Source organism: Labeo rohita, chromosome 6 (assembly GCF_022985175.1).
Source record: "Labeo rohita strain BAU-BD-2019 chromosome 6, IGBB_LRoh.1.0, whole genome shotgun sequence".
In the NCBI taxonomy this organism is placed as follows: Eukaryota; Metazoa; Chordata; class Actinopteri; order Cypriniformes; family Cyprinidae; genus Labeo; species Labeo rohita.
This window is the reverse complement of record NC_066874.1, coordinates 17,692,497-17,715,388: the sequence shown is the minus strand read 5'-3', so window position 1 is coordinate 17,715,388 and position 22,892 is coordinate 17,692,497. Positions and strand designations below refer to the sequence as shown.

Here is a 22,892-nt window from a genome sequence, read left to right as displayed (position 1 = left end):
ACGCACAGTGACTGGCTACATGGAGTGCCAGTGGGCACGCTCCTCTCTCCACAGTTGGCTGCTCCTGTCAAAACTCTGAACCTGCTACCATGTTGACCTTAAGGTCAATGGCTGCCACAGGCAGTTGGGCACTGCATTCCCACTGGCCCCCTCCTATTCTTTCATCTCCATCTCTGTCTCCCACTGCGTTTTTTTTTTTTTCTTCTTGTATCCTTTGTCTTGCTGGCTGCAGCCTGTTCAGTCACAGAGGGAACGTTTAACACAAGTCCAAACAGTTTAAAACGCCATGTTTCCAGTTAATTCAAAAAAAATTCTGTCATAAAATGAAAGCGAATAGGAACAAAGGCTGTCAAGTTCCAAAAAAAAAGGGTAGGAAAACACCATAAAAAAGTATATATGACTCATGCACTATATTCTAAGTTTTCTGAAGCCATTCAATAACTTTGTGTGAGGAGCAGGCCGAAATGTAAGCTGTTATTCAATGAAACTTTTGTTTGATATACACGTGAGAACTTGTTGACTTGCTTTTTAATCACCTTAAATCAGCTGTAACAGTCCGACCTCCATTGTTTCGATGCCGGAGCAGGGATGTAAGTTAGACAAGAATATCTCCGATTGAGCGATTGAGGTGTTGTGTTGCTGGATGTAATAATGAACATAGTGTAATAATGTAAACCATCCTAATAATGTGGTAGTTAACAATTTTAGCAGCTAAATGTGGCTAAATGCGGCTGAAGTAAACCGGCTCGTCACTCCACAAAGAGAAGAGAGGGACGGGGCAAGTAGAGCTCATTAACATGTAAAGCAACCTCGACCAGAATAGGATGATTTTTGCAGAGCTGATTTTGGCAAAATAAAAAAGGGGTTATTTACACTACCATTGAGAAATTTTAACCAAAGCATGTTATAGACCCTAAAGAATCATATCAACTTGTGGAAAATGGGCAATAACCCCTTTAAAACTGGTATGAAAGTATACTGAAGTAAATTCCTCCTCCTCCTCCTCCTCCTCCTCCTCCTCCTCCTCCTCCTATCACCCGTCAGACACTGATTAGCATTGATTGTGTCTACTCTGTCTGTGATGTTTTCATGAGAAATACAATAAGTGGGAAATATTTCTTTACAGCTATTGTCTTCACAATCAGACACTAGTGTTGTCACTTCAAATCACCAAATAATAATTAAATAATACAAATACTAACACTGTCTGAGTTTTAAAAAAAAAAATGCAATATCTAAATATAATAGATGTAATACATATTCTTATTTCCTCTTTCTATCAGTGTATCTGTCCAGCAGCCTACAGAGAGAGTGGTCAAATTAATTTAATTATCTTAAGGATTAAACAGCATGTCAGTAAACAGCATTATTTATCACACAAAAAGTGTTCATTCTGTCGATTGTTGTAGCAGCGGAGCAGTAATGTGAAATAGATCTTGCCCTCCTTAGCAGAGACGGACAACAGGATTATGTCTCAGAGTGGCAACTAAGCTGACAATAGCTTTAAGCAGCCGCACACCTCCTCTTTTCTATTTACAGAGAAGATAAGAGGAAATTGGGGAAACGAAAGGATAAAAGGCAGGCGACGACTGTTCTTCTGTGACCTTCTGCACGCTTGTAGCACGCTGACGGAATGCGACCATATATTGCGTATTTAAACATGGTTAATTGAAGCGTAACATGTCCACAAATTATTTTTACCTCAATTTTAGGTGAATATTTACAAGTTTGAAGAGAAAGTAAATATCATAGGTCTACTGACTTGTCTTTTAAAAGATTAGTTCACTTCCAGAATAAACATTTCTTGATAATTTAACCACCCCCATGTCATCCAAGATGTTCATGTCTTTCTTTCTTCAGTTGAAAAGGTTTTTGAGGAAAACAATCCAGGATTTTTCTCCATATAGTGGACTTCAATGGGGACCAAATGGTTGAAAGTCCAAAGTGCAGTTTCAGTGCTGCTTCAAAGGGCAGACAAGGAATAAGGGTCTTAGTGAAACGATCAGTCATTTTATAAAAAACATATTGAAATTTATATACTTATTTAACCACAAATGCAATGTTTGCAATGTTTTATAAATGTCGATTAAAAAAAAAAAACTGTTGCTAAATGATGGCGTTTCCGGGCTCTATAGTGCGACCATTCGCATTTGCGGCTGATTATAATGGAACTTTGTAAGATTGTGATGAACTAAGATGAGTGACAGCTTTTAATGATTTTTAAGTGAGTTTGTAAATGAGATATTGATTTAATACAACAGTTAAACAAGAAGTTAGTGTCTGACTATAACACTATTGCCTGGTTTTGCTCTATTTTATCATCAAAAATAGTTTTAAACAAGTCACAACTGAACCGCTTCGCATCTCCATTCAAACACAGCTGTGTTTTGTTTATGAATGAACGTACGTTTTTAAACGAATCAAGCGGGTTAATGATTCAATTTCCCACAAACATAAAAACAGTCACTTGCTTTATTCCTAGATGAATCAGCTGTTTGAACGAATCAAACAGACGAGCATTTGTGGTTAAAAAGTATTTACATTTTATTCATTTTTTTAGAAAATGACCAATCGTTTCACTAGATAAGACCCTTAATCCTCGACTGGGATCGTTTAGAGCCCTTACTGCAATTTGGACCTTCAACGTGTTGGTCCCGGTTGAAGTCCACAATATGGAGAAAAATCCTAGGATGTTTTCCTCAAAAACCTTCATTTCTTTTTCGACTGAAGAAAGAAAGACATGAACATCTTGAATGACATTTTATTCTGGAAGTGAACTAATCCTTTAAAGGAGTTTTGTGATTTTTAGCCTGTGTTTGTCAGTTTGAAAGTCATCTGTAGTCATCGAGGCCTCATAAAAAATAGAGTAAAAAAGTTAGTACTTAAGGTACTTAAAAATGAATGAATTGAATAAATGAGTGAATCAATGAATAAATCAATGAATCAATCAATCAAATTCTAGCTGATATACACAAGCAAATTTACAGCATTTCATACCTGTGAAAACAGACTAAATATACTGATGACTCATCCTGCACTACACTGATTTTTGTCCAATCAGACGCTCTCTATGATAAGAATGCAATGGCTATGACAAAATTAAAGCCTATTGTCTCTTTACAACAACAAAAAAGGCTTTCGACCTGCACACATTTCCTGTTTCGCTATTTACTGCTGTCTTTTTTAATCATTATTTTACAAATGCTAATTCAACTCTGGTGTGATAGATATGACAAATGAATGAATGAATGAACTTTAGCATGATACAGTCTAGTATGCCACACCACAGGATGTAAGTTCCTTTGACTACTTTATTAAATTTGGAAGCGCCACATTTGTGCAGAGCATGTGACATGAATTACATGAAAATCCAGATGTTTCCCAGTTATCCAGTCATATGACACCTTCCTAAAGGGCCAATCACATTAAATTCCCTCGAGACCAGCATTTACAGTAAATAACATTAAAACATTTACAACACTATTCAAGAGAAGCCATACATGCTTTCTTGGGCAGGTTACATGCCCTCATCCTGACCCAGCGGGGGCCGCACCAGCTGTATTTGGACCGTGAGCATACTGTACTTCAGCGTGAGCAGTGTGAAGTCACCCGAGAGGCTCCTCTCACGGAGGCCGCGGGAAAGGATGCAAGGAACAGAGCAGTGACAAATGACAAGTCATGATTTTACAGTCTCCAGTGAGGATCCAGTCCGTCACCTCACACCGCCTGGGTAAATGAAGAGTCTTGACAGAGGTTTATGAGCGGGAGACAGAGAAGAGACAGTGATGGGAAAGGGTTTAATTGAATGGAGAGCTTGGAGTGGGCCGAAGTGTCAGCACTTTAATTGTTGTTACAGAGTGCTAGTGATGTAACTCCACTCTATAAACACAATATAGGGACTGGAAGAGAGTGGACGCTCACCAGAGACTAATGCGGCTGAAAGAATAGCGATCAGCCTTGATGTAAGCGCTCTCAGTGATGTCAAATGTAGATGTGAGGTAATTATTCACAATACCGTGAGCACCACGGTGTACTGTTAATGTCTCAAAAGACCGTGCCATCCACAAAAAAAAAAAAGCTCTCTGAAGGAAATCATAGATTTCCAATTCTCTTCAGCCCACGAGCCTGTGAACTGATTCCTTAACTCAGAAATAAAGCACAATTAGGAACAAGAGACCAGTAAAAAAGACCAATAAAATGTGGAACATCTCTCTGACTGAGAGGCTTTAACTGGAATTACTTCCTGAACAGGTTTATTTAAAATAAGCAAAAGTAAATAAGTTAACGGCTCAACCAAATGCTGAATGAAAGCATGACAAACTGGCAAAGACAATTCTATCTTTGCTTGGAATTTTTATATTTGTTAACCTGAAAATCACCTGAAATACAGTAAACACAAAATGACAGTTAATACTTTTTTCATTTAGCAAGGATGCATTAAACTCATTATAAGCAAAAGTAAAGACAAGGATAATGTTACAAAAGATTTCTATTTTAACGCTCTTCTTGTGCATGGAAGCCCATTTCCGCCACGTAAGAAAAAAATTATTGCTTAAAAATCAAAATTATGACATACTTAAGTCATAAATGCAAGATAAAAAGTTGAAATTATGACTTACCAAGTCAAAATTATGACTTTAAAATTCATAATTGAGACAAAAAGTTATAAGTTAAAATTATGATATAAAAAGTTGAAATGATGATTTTAAAAGTTAAAAATATGACTTATAAATCTGGAATCATGAGATAAAGAGTTGAAATTATGACTTACTACATTAGGTTTCTGACTTTAAAATTCATAATTGAGACAAAAAGTCAAAATTATGAGTTTAAAAGTCATAATTATGATATAAAAAGTTGAAATGATGACTTCAAAAGTTGAAAATATGACTAATAAAACTGACAATGACTTTATGAACACTTTATTGGTCACAGGATAGTGGTCTAATGAATTTCAACTTTTTATATTGTAATTCTGACTTAAGTAAGTCATAATTTTGAAACATAAATTCGACTTTTAAAGTCACAGTTCCTACTTTTTATTTTGTAATTATTAGGTCCGTCATAATTTTTTTTTTTGTTTTGTTTTTTTAAATTACAACTTTTAAAGTCATAATTTTTTTATGAGATAAAACTTTTTTATCTCATAATTATAACTTAAGTAAGTCATAATTTTGACTTTTAAAATCATAATTTTGACTTTATTTTGTAATTATGACTTATGACTTATAATATGTCATTATTATTACTTGGGTATGTCATTATTTTGACTTTTTATCTCGTAATTAAGTCATAATTTCAACTTTTTAAAGTCATGATTTCACTTTATTTTATCTCGTAATTATGATTTAATAAGTCATAATTTCAACTTTTTATCTCGTAATTATAACTTAAGTAAATCATAATTTAAACTTTTCATTTTCGTAATTATAACTTAATATGGTATGGTATGTCATAATTTTGAAATTTTTGAAATTTGTTTAAATGTTTAAAGTCATAATTCAACTTTTTATTTCATAATTATGACTTTTAAAGTCATCATTTTGACTTTTTAAAGTCAATGTTGACTTTTTATCTCATAATTTAGATTTTTTTTATCTCATAATTATAACTTAATTAAAAAATTCGACTTTTAAAGTCATAATTTAGACTTTTTATCTTGTAATTATGATTTAAGTATGTCATAATTTTGACTTTTTAAGGCATGAATTTTTTTCTTACTTGGCGGAAATGGGCTTCCATATTATTTATCAAAGAATCCTGGGAAAAAAAAAAAAAAGAAAAAACTATAATAAAAAAAAATAATAAAAAATAAACAAACGTTATTGATAATAATAGAAAAGTACAAAGTTTCTTGAGCACCAAATCAGAAAGACTTCTGAATGATCATGTAACACAGAAAACTGGAGCAATGGCTGCTGAAAATTCAGGTTTGCCATCACAGGAATAAATTATATTCAACGTCAATGCAAGCTCGGTAAGGATGAACATTTTTTTTAAAAACATTTTCTTACTGACCACAAATTTTTAAATGGTACATAGTGTGAATCTACAAATATACGCTCCTAGTTAGCAGCCTTGTTGTTTTTTTTCAAATGTGTGACCTTCCACACTATTCTGCACTGCAGTGATGCACTTTAGTCATCCAACCCCTTAAAAACAAACCACATCCTTCACCCACAAATGAAGAGGAGAAAATGTTAAAGAGAAGCCGAGATGTTCTGTTGCACAGAGGATCTGAAATTTAAAGGTATAGTCTGCCCAAAAAAGAAAATTCTGTCATTGTTCAAAGCTGTTTAACTCATACTCTTCTGCAAAACACTGATATAAAATGTAAGATGATGTTTTGAAGAACTCTTTTCGTCCATACAACAGAAAACAGAATCAGTGAGGTTCAAAAAACCCGTTGACCCTAAGATTAACGTCAGGTGCGCTTATGTAGCTTTGACCAGAGAGCGCCCGTGTGGAATGATACATGGACAACAGCCGCGGAGGAAGCACTCAACTTGTGCTAAACTGTGTGGAAGACGTTAATAATGCAGAAGTCCTAGAGGGTATAGGGCTCACATGACTTGAGATGGCTCCTTCAGGCCTAATGTCTTCCTCTCTGACAAAAATTTGTAAACAAACAAAGTGTCGGGGATGGAAACAGAGAAAGATTTTGTGACTGAGACGACTCTTCACTTCAGATCCTTTTAGCATAATTAATTGTTATTATAATAGTACATGTAACGTGTAACAAGGACACCTTAAAATAAAGTGTTACCGATTTTTATTTAAAAATGTAAAAAAAAAAAAAAAAAAAAAAAAAATCACACACTATTATTTTTGGGGTTGGTAATATTTTTTTAATGTTCCTGAAGATGTCTCCAAATCTGCATTTATTTAATTAAAAAATACAATAAAAATTGTTAAACTGTAAAATATTATTGGGTCATTCTATAATTGTGGGTATATTTTTTAATATATTTTTATCAATATAAAGATCGATGCTTAATTTCCTAGTACACAATTATATTTTTCCCAATCACCCTACTATATGTTGAAAAAGCCATATTTTTTGTTCAAAAATGATGTTCATATCACATACAACTCTTGTATTCAGCTGTCTGATTTTGTAAAGTTGCTCATTCTACTCTGCATTTAAGCATAAATTATTTGCATAGTTTTGCCTTCAGTTAGATTAGGTTATCAAGATATTTGGGTGTGCACTTCAAAATAATGTGTTTATTGTGATAAAACATGTTTTATTTGTGTCCGAAAAACCATTGTCAACTAATTTACCCACTAGATCCCCCTCCAAAAAGGAATGGTTTGTCCCATTCTCACATAATTTGCACAGTATGATGATATTTCCTCTAGAAGCACATTGATGAAACACTAGAAGTTTTGTTCTCTCTTCCCCTAATATTGGTTCAACCAGCAAACCTGTGTTAAGAGTGGATTATTTGTTACACAAGTATTATTGCTGCAAATTTTAACAAGACAGTTTAACTAAAACTTGTTTTATGAAAATATATTTCTTTCTTTTATTTTATAGAATTATTTTTGGCCTTTTTGCCTTTATTATCATAGGACAGATCATAGCTGACAGGAAGCAAAGTGGGAAAGAGAGAAGGGGGCGGGATCAGAAAAGGTCCTCAAGCCGGGATTCAAACTCGGCACCGACTGAAAATATATTTCTAAACATACCATATGCTCAGTAGTTCTAGAAATACATGTTAAGTATAGGCCCAAAACACTAAAAATGTCAACTAAGTTACTGTCAACTGTGTTACCCAGTAAAGGTAACATGGTGGACAGTAGCAAACATAGATGGTATTTTATGCACATATTCCTAACAGATCACCTTTATTTATATAACACTTACACTGCGTACACTTACAGTACAATATACACTGGCCAAAATTATAAATACAACACTTTTGTTTTTGCCCCCATTTTTCATGAGCTGAACTCAAACATCTAAGACTTTTTCTATGTGCACAAAAAGCCTATTTCTCTCAAATATTACTCACAAATCTGTCTAAATCTGTGTTAGTGAGCACTTCTCCTTTGCCGAGATAATCCATCCAGGTGTGGCATATCAGGATGTTGATTTGACAGCATGATTATTGCACATGTGTGCCTTAGGCTGGCCACTATAAAAAGCCACTCTAAAATGTGCAGTTTCACTGTTATGGGGGGGGGGGGACCATTTGCCCCACACATCTCCACACATGCAACACATCTCCTTTGCATAGAGTTGATCAGGTTGTTGATTGTGGCCTGTGGAATGTTGGTCCACTCCTCTTCAATGGCTGTGTGAAGTTGCTGGATATTGGCAGGAACTGGAACATGCTGTCGTATACGCTGATCCAGAGCATCCCAAACATGCTCAATGGGTGACATGTCAGGTGCGTATGCTGGCCATGCAAGAACTGGGATGTTTTCAGCTTCCAGGAATTGTGTACAGATCCTTGTAAACATCGGGCCGTGTATTATCATGCTGCAACATGAGGTGATGGTCGTGGATGAATGGCACAACAATGGGCCTCAGGATCTCGTCACGGTATCTCTGTGCATTCAAAATACCATAAAAAAAAATGCACCTGTGTTCGTTGTCCATAACATACACCTGCCCATACCATAACCCCACCGCCACCATGGGCCACTCGATCCACAACGTTGACATCAGCAAACCGCTCACCCACACGACGCCATACACGCTGTCTGTTATCTGCCCTGTACAGTAAAAACCGGGATTCATCCGTGAAGAGAACACCTCTCCAAAGTGCCAGACGGCATCAAATTTGAGCATTTGCCCACTCAAGTCGGTTACGACTGCGAACTGCAGTCAGGTCGAGACCCCGATGAGGACAACGAGCATGCAGCTGAGCTTCACTGAGATGGTTTCTGACAGTTTGTGCAGAAATTCTTTGGTTATGCAAACCAATGGTTGCAGCAGCTGTCCGGGTGGCTGGTCTCAGATGATCTTGGAGGTGAAGATGCTGGATGTGGAGGTCCTGGGCTGGTGTAGTTACACATGGTCTGCGGTTGTGAGGCTGGTTGGATGTACTGCCAAATTCTCTGAAACGCCTTTGGATATGGCTTATGGTAGAAAAATTAACATTAAATTCACGGACAACAGCTCTGGTGGACATTCCTGCAGTCAGCATGCCAATTGCACGCTCCCTCAAAACTTGCGACATCTGTGGCATTGTGCTGTGTGATAAAACTGCACATTTTAGAGTGGCCTTTTATTGTGGCCAGCCTAAGGCACACCTGTGCAATAATCATGCTGTCTAATCAGCATCTTGATATGCCACACCTGTGAGGTGGATGGAGAAGTGCTTGGCAAAGGAGAAGTGCTCACTAACACAGATTTAGACAGATTTGTGAAAAATATTTGAGAGAAACCGGCCTTACTTACTGATCCTTCAGAAATCATTCTAATATTCTGATTTGGTGCTCAATAAACATTTGTTATTATTATCAATGGTAATAACAGCGCTACACAGAAGAAAAGAAGTCATACAGGTTTGGAACAACATTGAGGTGAGTAAATGATGATAGAATTTTAATTTGTGGATGAACTATGCCTTTAAATCCTTGAAGAGTAGACATGAAACACACTGAGACAGCAACATGCATCAGTAAGCATGTCAAAAAGCACTTTATTTTAAGATGGAAGGCCTTTCTACTCTGATTCATGAAGTGTAAAGAGATTTTACACATAAGCACGGATCCTATGCTAATGTTGGATATTTTAACGTCACATAATAAGACAAGGCTCTGATAAAGTTATGCTACATTTATGTGACTCCATGCTGTCGTGTTTAATTAAATGGACAACTGTTGCAACTGCATTTTCAGCCTTACTGACTTCATTTGATTAATTTTTCATGCTTGTGAGAGAGGTCAGGGCAGTCTTTTATGTTTTGGTTTTTCGAAATAAGCCCGACCATCACAGTTTCACTGCTGATTCCAAAAAGAGATACTTTCTCTTAAATAAATCCTGCATGTGAACTCAAACAAAGACCAAATTTGGGATTTGAAATTTCTCCACAAACAACTGTAGAGAGGTCAATGCCGCAGTAAAACATCAAGATGTCATTCCCAAACCAAGTAAATAGTGAAAAAAATTTGATTTGCATCACATTTTCATGCAATTTCAATTGTGCATAAAATAAAACAACCAAATCGAGCTTTAGGCCAAAGAACTAAGCCAAAGGTGCGCACACACATATAAAAAGGTGCAGATATAATGTCATAGTCCTCCTGACTGCAGAAGTCACAGCAGACACCTGATTGGATAATGACAGATTGAGTTTATTGACCGTTTTTTTTTTTTTTGCACCTCAGGTTGTAACTCTTTGTTTGACACTTATCCACTCTTCTTCAGCTGATCTCATTTGCTTGGACAGTTCATTAGCTGGAAAAGAGGTGGGGAAGCAAACAGACCTGAAGCGTCTTAAACAGGAACAAGCTAAATCTAGAAGTTCTTACAAAACACATTTTAGCTTTTACTACTTTGCATTACACCAGAGAATTTCCCTACCTATTCTGAGCTGACAGTGAGAATGCATGCATGAAGTGCTGACAAGGTCAGGGTATTTAAAAGGTCTTCTGTGAAAATGTGGAAAAAGTTGCTGACTTGCTGTTTTGAGCTAGATTGGTTGGGACATATTTGAAGGTAATGTTTCATAACATTTGAGGAAAGGGGAAAAAAATAGAACCGTGGGATCTACACCTTTCAAATGAACTCTAAGGGGGTTTTTGCCACTGAGCGGTTCAACAGCTAACATCTACTCAACTTTGTGCATTTTTATGTACCCAGCTTTGATTGTTATTGTTACAAAAATAAACATTTTATCATTATTTACTCACTCTCATGTCATTCCAAACCAAACCTGTATGAGCTTATTTCTTATGTTGAATAAAAAAGATGTTTTGAAGAACGCTGATAATTAAACAGTCGATGATCTACTATAGAAGTGAAACTGTTTGATTCTTCAAAATTCTTTAAAATATCTTCTTTTGTGTACAACATAAAAGAAAGAAATGTATACAGGTTTGGAACGACATGAGGGTGAGTAAATAATGAAAAATTGTAATTTTTGGGTGGACCATACCATCAACATTTAACTATTAGATACACTACCAGTCAAAAGTGTTTGAACAGTAAGATTTTTAATGTTTCTTAAAGAATTCTGATTTCTATTTTAAAATGTAATTTAATTGCAACTGAACTTTATATTCATCAAAGAAACCTAAAAAATTATACTCGGCTATTTTCAACATAATAATAATAATAATAATAATAATAATAATACATATTTGTGAGCATCAAATCAGAATATTAGAATAATTTCTTAAGCATCACATGGCTGGAGTAATGATGCTAAAAATTCAGCTTTGAAATCACAGGAATAAATTACATTTTAAAATATAATTAAATAGAAAACTGTTATTTTAAATAGCAAAAATATTTCAAAATTTTACTGTTTTTGCTGTACTTTGGATCAAATAAATGCAGGCTTGGTCAGCAGACACACTGGTGAGCAAAAACATTAAAAATCTTACTGTTCAAAAACTTTTGACTGGTATCGTATGTCAATTATATGCTTTTTCCCAGATGCAAACTTTTAATCTTAAACTGTTAAAACAAATCTATAAAATATGAAACATTACATTTAAACTATGCTAATTTATAAATAAATTTAAACCATTTAAATATTTAATATTTAAAAAAAAAAAAAAGTCTGCTACAGTGGTGTCATTTCCACAAACTAGAAATGTTCTCATTAAAATGAAAAAAAAAAGAAGGGATTTTTTCATATATAGTGATGTTGTTGACTGATTTTTTTTTTTGTGATCTATTAACATAATCTTTCCAAGCCTTGATTCATTTTTCAGTGTAACTTCAATATTTAATATTATTCATGTGGTGAAGAGGCATAATGTAGAGGTTTCTCAAAAATAGCTATTGTAAAATTAAATGTCTTCCCTAGAGAGCAATTCATTATATTCCCATAAAGACTACTTCTGATTCAACACTGTGGGTGCGAAGGGGAAAACGTCTATGTTAATCTATGCCAAACTCCGAATTGCCTCTTGGATGGATCTCACTGTGTGTGTTTGTGTATGTGAGACTGTTTCTAGGGACAAGGGTAAGGCTGGAGAGATGAATGATGGAAGCAAATGGGGTTTATATAATGATCACATTCCATTATGTCTTGTTACACCCACAGAGCACCAACTAAAGCAAAAAGACTCTTTCGATAGGTTGGAAAGCATCAAGTTGAGTCAAAGCAGCAAAACAAATTCAGCTGCCATTTCGCACACAGGAGTCGATAAAGATCACAAAGCAGGTCCTTTGACTACAGGTTTCAACAAACACTGGGATAAAGTCGCTTTCCTTAAAGCTCAAAGCTGGGATGAGAGGAAGAGCACTCCTATTGATTTCTGAGAGAAGGCTCTGTGATTTGGGAGAGCTGTAAACTGAGGACGCTGATACTCTCTGCTTGTACAAGTGGAAGATTACAGAGAGAGCAGCTGTGCCAGTGGCCTCAGCTATAAAACCTGGCACATTAAACAAGCCCCGAGTCACTCCAACAAATAATTCATATAATATAGACAGAGGGGAAAATAAAGGCCTGGCGGATCTGCTTGATGAATAAAAAAGGTCAAATCAAGTTAACCAGCCAGAAGCAGCATTAGCTGGAATGTACAGAAGAGTGAGTGTCTGTGCGTCAGCACTGAGCAAAATTAAGAGTTTAAGAATAGGGTCCCTTTAAATTTATGAACTGGAATACAAATTGAACTGACAACAAATTCAAAATAATTAGCATTAATTTACAGTTGTTATGCTCATTTATTCCTTGTTCTGTCATTTTTTTTCTCAATACAAAAAAATTAACAAACTACCAAGTTTTCAATTATTTCATATAGCCAATGTTTCAACCAGTGTTTTTATAGAACTTAATAGAATAAATATTAACATCAAAATCTGTTGACAATAAAATAAAATAAATGTAAAAATACAATAATTAAATACTTCCAGGTTTATATAATGAAAGTTAATAATTTATGCATAATTACATAATAAGTAAATAAAAAAATTCTGTGTTGGCATTTCACACGTTTATTATTAATGTCATGTTTCTGAACATGTTTCTGCTTAACAGAAAAACTTCTCCCATGAGGGGAAGAAAAATAAATAAATTACTCATCACAGCAATTTTAAGCATTTTAAGACACCTCATGTTCCATACAATTTTAATGTGAATTTAAATATTTAGTGTTCGCACAATAACTATTTTACAATAACATTTCAAACTTGTCATCTATTGTTTTGTCATTGAAAAAGTCTGGGAACACTGGAAACTAGTGCTGTCAAATCGATTAATCACGATTATTCGCCTCCAAAATATAAGTGTGTTGTTTTATTTATATGTATATATAAATATGCATACATACATGTATATATTTAAGAAATATATGTAACATATGCAACCCTGGACCATAAAACCAGTCTTAAATAGCACAGGTATATTTGTAGCAATAGCCAACAATACATTATACAACTTTAAAGGTGATTTTCTCAATATTTAGATTTTTTAGCACCCTCAGATTCCAGATTTTCAAATAGTTGTATCTCGGCCAAATATTGTCCTAACCATACATCAATGGAAATCTGATTTATTCAGCTTTTGGATTAAGTATAAATCACAATTTAAAAAAATGGACCCTTATGATTGGTTTTGTGGTTCAGGGTCACATATTTATATTTATAAATAATATAAATCATATCTACATGTAAATATTTCATAAATGTATACCATGTATGTGTGTGTATATGCATAAATATGCACAGTACACACACGTATATTATGTAAACACAAAATTTTATTTTAAATGCGATTAATTGCGATTAATCGTTTTGACAGCACTAGTGGAAACACACCAAAATCTTTACTTAACAGCTGCCCACTAGGTGATTTTGCCACTGTCATACACTTCAAGTCTTTCACACATATTCCACACTCTGGAGGACAAACGCTGTCATAAATGGCCAAATGAGCAGGCAGATATCAGAGCAGCTGAGACTGATCCTGAGATTTAACCCTGATACCAGAAACTACTCAGGCTGTTTTCTCTCTAACACTGCGTTTTCTCTGCCGGTATAAATTTTTCAAGTCTACTGACAAAAGCTTTCAGACTCCTTTCTGTTACTTGTAGCTCTCACAAAGTACTTTTACAAAGATCTGCACTTAGACTATATTTTATTTAGGAAAAACTTACCTGCCACTTCAAAAGTGTGCAGGTGCATGACCTTTAAAAATGTGCGCCTGTCAGAGTGTGTAGCTGTTGGTGTGCTTTAAATGTGAGAGTACATATTTCTCAGCGTGTGTGTGTGCGTTTTGCAGTACTTGTTGCCAAACCAGCCTCACTTTGCTGAGAGCAACATTAATGTTTTCTCAGCATACTGTACCAATAGCCTCTGCGTTTGCCGGAACTGAGGTCAAAGCCCGTTTCGCTCTGTATAAAAACAGAGCTTTTTGCTCAGACACTGATATGTGACCTCTTGACCCCTCATCACTCTGATTCCCCCAGGAATTTCTGCAGCATTGCTCCATCACGACTGTGTGTCTCAGGAAAAATGTCTATGGCTCAGATTCTCAGACTGTCTCTGTGTCTGATGATGTACTTCTTTGTTATACACTGTGTAAAATGCAGCACATCAAATGAGTTGGATTCCAAATGCTAAGTATTCATGATACAGTGGCCAAACCATAGCCCATCAGCATTGTTGCTATCCCATGAGGCCATGGGAACAGAGAAAGTGTCGGACTTAGCAACACTGAAGAGAACTGGAAGATAAACACCTCTTTTTAAATGTAAGCATCATAGGTGAAGTTCAGTTCATTATTGTGTATTAGTACTGAACTGGCCACATTAATCGCCAATTAATCATGATTAATCGCATCCAAAATAAATGTTAACATAATGTATGTTTCCAGTAGTGCTGACAAATCAATTAATAATGATTAATTGTTTACAAAATAAATAAATTTTGCGTTTATATAATGTTTCCAGTAGTGCTGACACATCGATTAATTGCGATTAATCGCAACCCAAATAAAAGTTTGTATTCACATAATATATGTGTACTGTGTATATTTATGTTTATCTATCTATCTATCTATCTATCTATCTATCTATCTATCTATCTATCTATCTATCTATCTAAAATCAAATAATCACGATTAATTGCATCCAAAACAAAAGTTTGTGTTTCAATAATATGTTTCCAATAGTGCTGACAAATCAATTAATGAACTTAATCGCATGCAAAATAAAAGTTTGTATATACATATGTGTGTACTGTGTATATTTGTTTCAAGATGCAAAAGAAATGTACAACTGTACATATAAATGAATAAAACTGATTTGATATACAATGAAAAATAAACCTCTATACCATACTAAACTATACAAATATACACTTGATGAATGTTTGAATGAAATAAAATGTAAAATATACCTCTGCAATGTCATAGATATAAAACAGAAAAAATAACAAAATAACAAAACTAAAAAAAACAAACATTATTTTATATAAATTTATTTTATTTTCATTTATATGTTCAGTTGTACGGTTTCATTTCTGCAGAGGTTTTTTCATTGTACATCAAATTGTTTTATATTCATTTATATTTACAGTTGTACAGTTTCATTTCTTTTGTATCTTGAAATAAATATTTCTATGGTTTGTTTCCCTCTGTGTTTTTCCTTTTTCTGTTTAGAAGATTGAGCCTTTAAATCTCATTTGTAAAAGCTTTACAAGGCATAAATAGTCCTCACTTTAGATGAGCTCACAAAACAGCTAACTGAACAGCTAGTAATTGTTTTATAACTACCTGAATTAATCATGAGTTACAGTAGGAATGTGTTAATAAAGCATTTATTAACACACTGAGAAACTGTTACCATATGTCTAAAGAATAAGATGTATAAATGTCCATTCAAATAGTTTATTGATTATTTACTAACACTTTCTAAATGATCTCAGGAACCACTTACAACTACTAACTAACTGGTTTGTAAATAATGCAATGCTAAATGTAGAAATAATAAATTGATCCTTAATAAAGTATGAAAATACAATTATTAAGCATATTATATAGAAATTATATAGAATAGTAAATCATTTTCACGGATACTGTACAACACATGGGTCAAAGGTCAAGGCCGACATGGTGATGTAGAACACCTACAGTTAATTCGGGTTCATATTCGTACAGGACTTCAAGGATATAACTGCCGAAATAACTAGTTTATATCAACAATGGACATGCTCAGACGTTATTGTAGCTATCAACATACTGCAAATACTTACAGAGCTCTATTTAAGCTTGAGAGTTTTTTGCAGAGTTGTGTTTGTGCAGACTTTATGCTCAATAATAATTTTAAAAGAGTGCCTGTCGAGGACTCTAGAGATCAGCAAATAGAATAGACCAACCCCAGAGAAGAAAAGAGGAATAGAGACCGCTTGCCAAAAGCAGGGTGTTTCTAGTTCAGAGACAGCACTCTCCATTATTAAGCTTTGGCCATGTAATAAGGCGAGCTCTATCCGTGGTGCTGTTTGCCAACAGGAGGGACTTGTGGTTGCTCCAAATGCGACAGCATTGACTCCGAATGCACTGGCCTACATTCATTGTGTGTTGAACTATTTAGTAAAGTGCCCTAGGGCTCAACTTGAGTGTCTGCTCTTAACTTCATTTGATATCTATTAATGATATGGGTCATTATAATTTTAGACTATAACACTTTCCAAAAATGAGAAATGACTGGTACACTTACACATTTTGATTTGCTTTTCATCTGTCTCGATGTGCAACCTAAATTAGTTAATCTTTTTGGAGTGATAACAGGTTCCCAGTGTGTTTTGTTATTTTCCTCTGCATCCAAATTGATTCACTACAGGAGTCAAATAAAGGCTAATATATACTGTAAGTTAGAGATAAAAACAAATAAGAGATTTTAAGATGGCATTCAAGTCTGCAGCCTCCACAGAATTATAGATGACACTCTAGATAGTTGGCACTCTGTATCTCATCAAAGACCTATTCACACCAAGCATGAATATTCATACTGAATGATGGTCGCTAAAAAAATGTGAACAGAAACAATGATTTCTATACACCTATTCACATTCAGTCACTGACTTCATCATTTTAGTTTTTACATCGTAATTTTCACCATAATGGAGAAACTTGCTGTGAGCCACATTAAATTGTAAGGATAATCTGATATTTAAACTTCTTTAAAGTTTTGGTCCTCAAATCTGAATGGCCACAATTACATGGTTTCACACCGGTACTGAATTCACTCACCCGATTCATTCAAACTCGCTGATTTGTTCAGGAACTAAACTTCGCTTTTGTGTGTTGCTAAGAGACACACATCGGTTGATTCTTTTTTGGTTTTGGTACACCAATTATAAAAATCTGCACCATTTGACCAATCACAGCAGTGATGGCTCACGGAAAGGAGGAGTTTAGAGAGACTGATTCTTCAAACTGCTTCGCACGAGTCGTTTACGAATCATTTCGAAATGAGGTCAAATTAAATCTATTTTTGGAGAAAACTAAAGTGTTTTTTGACCTTGCATACATGTAAACCTGTTTTAGGAGACTCATAAAACACTATTAGCAACCTTTAAAATGGCATAATAGGAGTACTTTAAATATTAACTCAGTATGAATGTTTACTCAGCATTTGCATTGATTTAATTTAATAAATGACAAAGAGTAAAGGCCCAAGAACAAAACCCTGGGGAACACCGTGTGAGACAGGGGCAGTAGTGGACTTAGCTAACAAAGGTCTAACAGAATTAAAATGCAGATGGAGGTAACTGACAACCCTAAGACGTGCTGTCTCTCCATATTCAAAGGAGGAGTATACAGCATACAAACAAACAAAACAGACAACGTTCCAGCGAGCAGCTGCAGCCAGGTGTGCAGAAACTGAAACTTACTGTGATGACATGATGTGAAGCTTTCAGAATGTTTTTTTATATGAGTTCCGTATTCAGATATTCTCAGGTAATGTGATCAGAGGTGGTTTGGAGGTGCGTTTGTAATGACGTACCTGCGGCGTGCGCGGTTTGTACGGTGAGCTGCTCTCTAGGTCAGCCAGAATACTGGTCAGGGAGTCAATCTCAGCATCCAGACTAGAACGTCTCTCTTCTAGAGTTTTCTCAGGTCCTTTTATCTGAAACACACAGACACAGTAACCTGTAATGAAATTAGGTCTTTTAGAAAGAGGGTTGCTCCAAATCAGCTAACCCACTTAATCACACTTGAACATGCATGCTAAAATGAAAGAAAAATAACTAAATATTATACACAAAGGAGGCAATTTAATGCTCAAATACCAATGTTGGCTACTATTGCACAACACCTTAAGCATTAGAGCAATTGGCAATCTTTTTTTCGTCTTTGTGCTTTGTCTTTTACATGTTCATTAAAATTAATCGTGGCCTCAGACAATTGGCTGTAAGTGAATTACTGTAACAATAAGACACGATTGTCTGGGAGAAAGTCTTTAGGAGAAAATCTCAGTGATGTGAAAAAATAAACAAAGAACAAATAATGCTTTGTTGGTGAGACAGCTCATCTCATATTAATTGAATCACCCCTCAGCTCTCTCTCCCTCTCACGCTGTCCGCTTTATCTGTTTTCACTCTACTTAAAAGTTTCACTGTCTCCCAAACTGACAATAACAAAGCTTCACTCTCACAAAGTTTTATTCACACTCCACTTGCAGGTTTCTTTTTAAGATGTTTACACTCAGGTAGCACGGCACATCCATAAATAAATATCCCACCTCACTTAATCTAAATATTGGGTCTCACTTGATTCATGTGTTGTGCAAAGTGTTCTTACCAAGTCTCCAGGTAAGCATGCAACATCTTCTGAGTAAGAATACAGTGTTTTGTGGCATTAAAAAATACAAAAAGCATAATAATGTGGTGAGCTTACAAGTATTCTAACTGGACTGGACATACATTTCATTTAGAGCAAAGTTGGATGAAGATGCTAAGAGGTAACTTTATTCAAAAAATATGTATTCATATTTTATATATTATGTTCTGCTTTACAAAGACTAATCATATAAGAAGTGTATTCATTATTTATTTATTTATTTTATAAATTAAGGCATTACACAACCAGTCAAAAGTTTTTGAACAGTAAGATTTTTAATGTTTGGTTTTTTTTTTAAAGAATTCTCTTCTCATCACCAAGCCTGCATGTATTCAGTCCAAAATACAGGAAAAGCTGTAATATTGTGAAATATGTTTACAATTTAAAATAACAGCTTTTTATTTGAATATTATTTTTTAAAATGTAATTTATTCCTGTGATCAAAGCTGTGTCACATGATCCTTCAGAAATCATTCTAATATGCAGATTTGCTGTTCAAAAAAACATTTGTATTATTATTATTATTATTATTATTAATAATAACATTTAAAACAGTTGAGTACACTTTTCTGGAGTCTTTGATAAACAGAAAGATCCAAAGATCAGCATTAATCTGAAATAAAAAGCTTTTGTAACATCCTACACTTCTCCACAACTTTTACAATCAAACATGATGATAAAGACATTTATATTTTTTGGCGGCAAATCAGAATATTAGAACAATTTCTGAAGCATTATGTGACTGGAGTAATGATGCTAAAAATTCAGCTTTGAAATCACAGGAATAAATTACATTTTAAAATATGTTCAAATAAAAAGCAGTTATTTTAAATAGTAAAAATATTTCAACATTTTACTGTTTTTGCTATACTTGGGATCAAATAAATGCAGGCATGGTTAGCAGAATAGACTCCTTGAAAAAAAAAAACATTTTTTTTTTTAAATTTTACTGTTCAAAAACTTTTGACTGGTAGTGCAATTTATTCTAAGCACTAAGCTACTTGCACACATGTTTATTAAACTGGCAAATTTAATTTAATGCCATTTAATAGTTTCTAATACAAAACATTCTAAGGCAAACTAAGGTTTTCCTAACTTTTCTTAAGCAAAACTGCATATATAACAATTGACTCCAAAGTCTAAGTCTTGGATGAGCAATACATCTGCAATCACCGACTCCTGTCCTTTATGTCGGAGAGGGAGCAAAGAACAAAATTATCAAAGGCATTTGAGGAATGGCAGCCATGTGACAAAAAAAGGTGTGAGGGGCAGACTTTGACAGCGTTCTCACTCCTCATCAAAGGGGGCACAACAACCTTCTCCCCTCACGGCTGAAGGACAATGATATCTCTTCTTGTCCTCTGTGGCTTCTTCTTTCTTTTCCCTCATCTTTACATGACACCAGATAAATAAAAAGCCCTTTATGTGCATTGACACAGCTTTGTGAAGTGTTTTTGTTAGTGAGTATTCAACACAGTGCGGTCATGACATAAATTGTGGTTTTGAAATGAGGAACTTTTTTTAATAATAATAATAATAATCTGTGTTTATAGTGTAATCAAAGGGACACCCCCTGTACTTTTTTTGCTGAGCAATCAATAGAATAATATACTATACCGTTCAAAATGTGGGGCTGGTAAGATTTTGTTTGACATTTTATTTTAATATTATTACAATTTAAAATAACTGTTTTCTATTTTAAAATGTAATTTATTTATTTGATGGAAAGCTGAATTTTCAGCAGTAGTCTTCAGTGTCACATGATCTTTCAGAAATCATTCTAATATGCCAATTTGGTGCTCAAGTAACAATTATTTGTTTGTGAAGCTAAATCCTAAGTAATTATCCTAAGTAACTTATTGGCTCTATATTTCTTGGTCTACTTTAGTCTGCCCTAGTCATTCAGAGGAGAGGAGAGGAGAGGAGAGGAGAGGAGAGGAGAGGAGAGGAGAGGAGAGGAGAGGAGAGGAGAGGAGAGGAGAGGAGAGGAGAGGAGGACTGCCTGTGGCACTGAGCTCATGGGCCAGGATCAGTGACTGACTCTTGGTCTAATGTTATCTCTTTGGATTACCTGTCACAACCTATTACAACCCTAACATGCCTCTATTTGGAGCAGAGCAGGCCCTAAAAAGGCAGGCTTCCTGAACAATCAGGGGAAAGGGCAAACAGAGGTTTGCATCATTAATGCCAAGGTCATGAACTACAGTGAACTTAAACTTGAACTGAAAGCAAACAGACCAGGAGGGAATTAATTAAGACTGAATTGTGCCTGCTGATTGTACGGTTTATTTGCACCTGCTGTTTGTGTTGTTTAGCGACAGATTCACTAAATGAATTATGCAAAACAGGTAACGGGCACAAACACGTTACGATGCTGAATGCTATTTACATAGTGCAATTCCCAATCTTCTGGGCTTTGTTTCTAACTCTAGGATGCAATCTCACATACTTTACTAGGACTGTACAGCAGATACAAGAACCTGAATTAGGTCTTTAAAGTTTGGAAACAAGCAATGTTATAATGCAAACATTTTGGTTAGATGATAGCTTGTATGTAGCTCAAACATAGCTCTGACAATGCTAAGGTCATGGGTTCAATTCCCAGGGACTGAATGAACCGAGCATGGAAAAGCATCTGTCAAATATAAACATGAGGAAAAACTTATGCCATGATCGACAGAAAATATGTTCAAACTTTTCTTACAGTAATAGTGCGACATTAAAGGAGAAGTACACCTCCAGAACAAACATTTACAGATAATGTACTCACCCCCTTGTCATCCAAGATGTTCATGGGCCCTATCATACACCTGGGCAATGTGGCTCCAGGTGTGACGCAAGTGAGTTTTGCTAGTTTCAGCCTGATACAGTTATCATTTTCACAACCTGCGCCACACTGTTTAAATAGCAAATGCAGTTGCGCCCAATTGTGCGCCCATAGGTGTGCTGGTCTGAAAACGAGGTGTGTTCAGGCGCATGTTGGCTATTTTGAGGCAACTGAAATAGACTGTGCCATTGACTAACTAAAACCTTCTCTAAATTCAATGGCGCAGTTTTTTTTGTTATTTAAAGACCGTTAGTAATATGCGCCTATAGGCAGGTACACGATGCACATACACTCTGCTTATTACACACACAGGGACGCGCAGCAGCACACAAACATGCAAAATATTAAAAATGAAAGGATTACAATGTAAAAGATTATTATTGTGTACATAAATATAAAAATGTCATAATATACATTGTCATAATGTATAGTCAATCGTGTTTTTATGCGAGCTGTTTTTTGGTTTCACTTTCGCTTTCAAAAACGATCACGTTCAGCAAGGAGGGGAGAGGATGGAAAGGGGGTGCACAGTAACTCATTTAAGGGGGCTCGGCCCGTGAATGCCCAACCCCCCCCCCCCCCCCCCACAGTCTTTGTTTTAGCATATTCCGCCATGTAAATAGCGAATCTGCCATGGCATGAGCGCAACTGCCTCTTAAAGGAAATGGGAGATGACACTCTGATTGCTTTAATCATGTTACGCCCAAAACACACCCATGACTCATTAAGAGAATGGGGCAACCTTTTTACCCATCCTTAAAATAGCAAAAGTGGATTTGGACATGCCCTAAGTGCACCTGCGCCATGCGCTTTAGACCATGCACTTAGATCATTAAAATAGTGCCCCATATCTTTCTTCAGTCGTAAAAATTATGTTTTTTGAGGAAAACATTTTAGGATTTCTCTCAATATAATGGACTTATTATGTGCCCCGAGTTTGAACTTCCAAAATGCAGTTTAAATGCAGCTTCAAACAGCTCTAAATGATCCCAGCCAAGGAAGAAGGGTCTAATCTAGCAAAACGATTGGTTATTTTCTAAAAAAAAATTACAGTGTATACACTTTTTAACCACAAATTCTCATGTTGTCTA

General features: G+C 35.2%; 1 protein-coding gene across 4 annotated transcripts in view; it reads right to left on the bottom strand.

The window, feature by feature from the left end:
- lpp (LIM domain containing preferred translocation partner in lipoma) overlaps window positions 1-22,892 on the bottom strand; it is a 248,798-nt gene that overhangs the window by 108,526 nt on the left and 117,380 nt on the right. For all 4 annotated transcript variants that reach the window (XM_051112291.1, XM_051112292.1, XM_051112294.1 and 1 more), the window contains exon 5: window positions 18,139-18,261. In XM_051112291.1, the coding sequence (XP_050968248.1) occupies window positions 18,139-18,261 (123 nt within the window). The remainder of the gene's footprint in view (window positions 1-18,138; window positions 18,262-22,892) is intronic.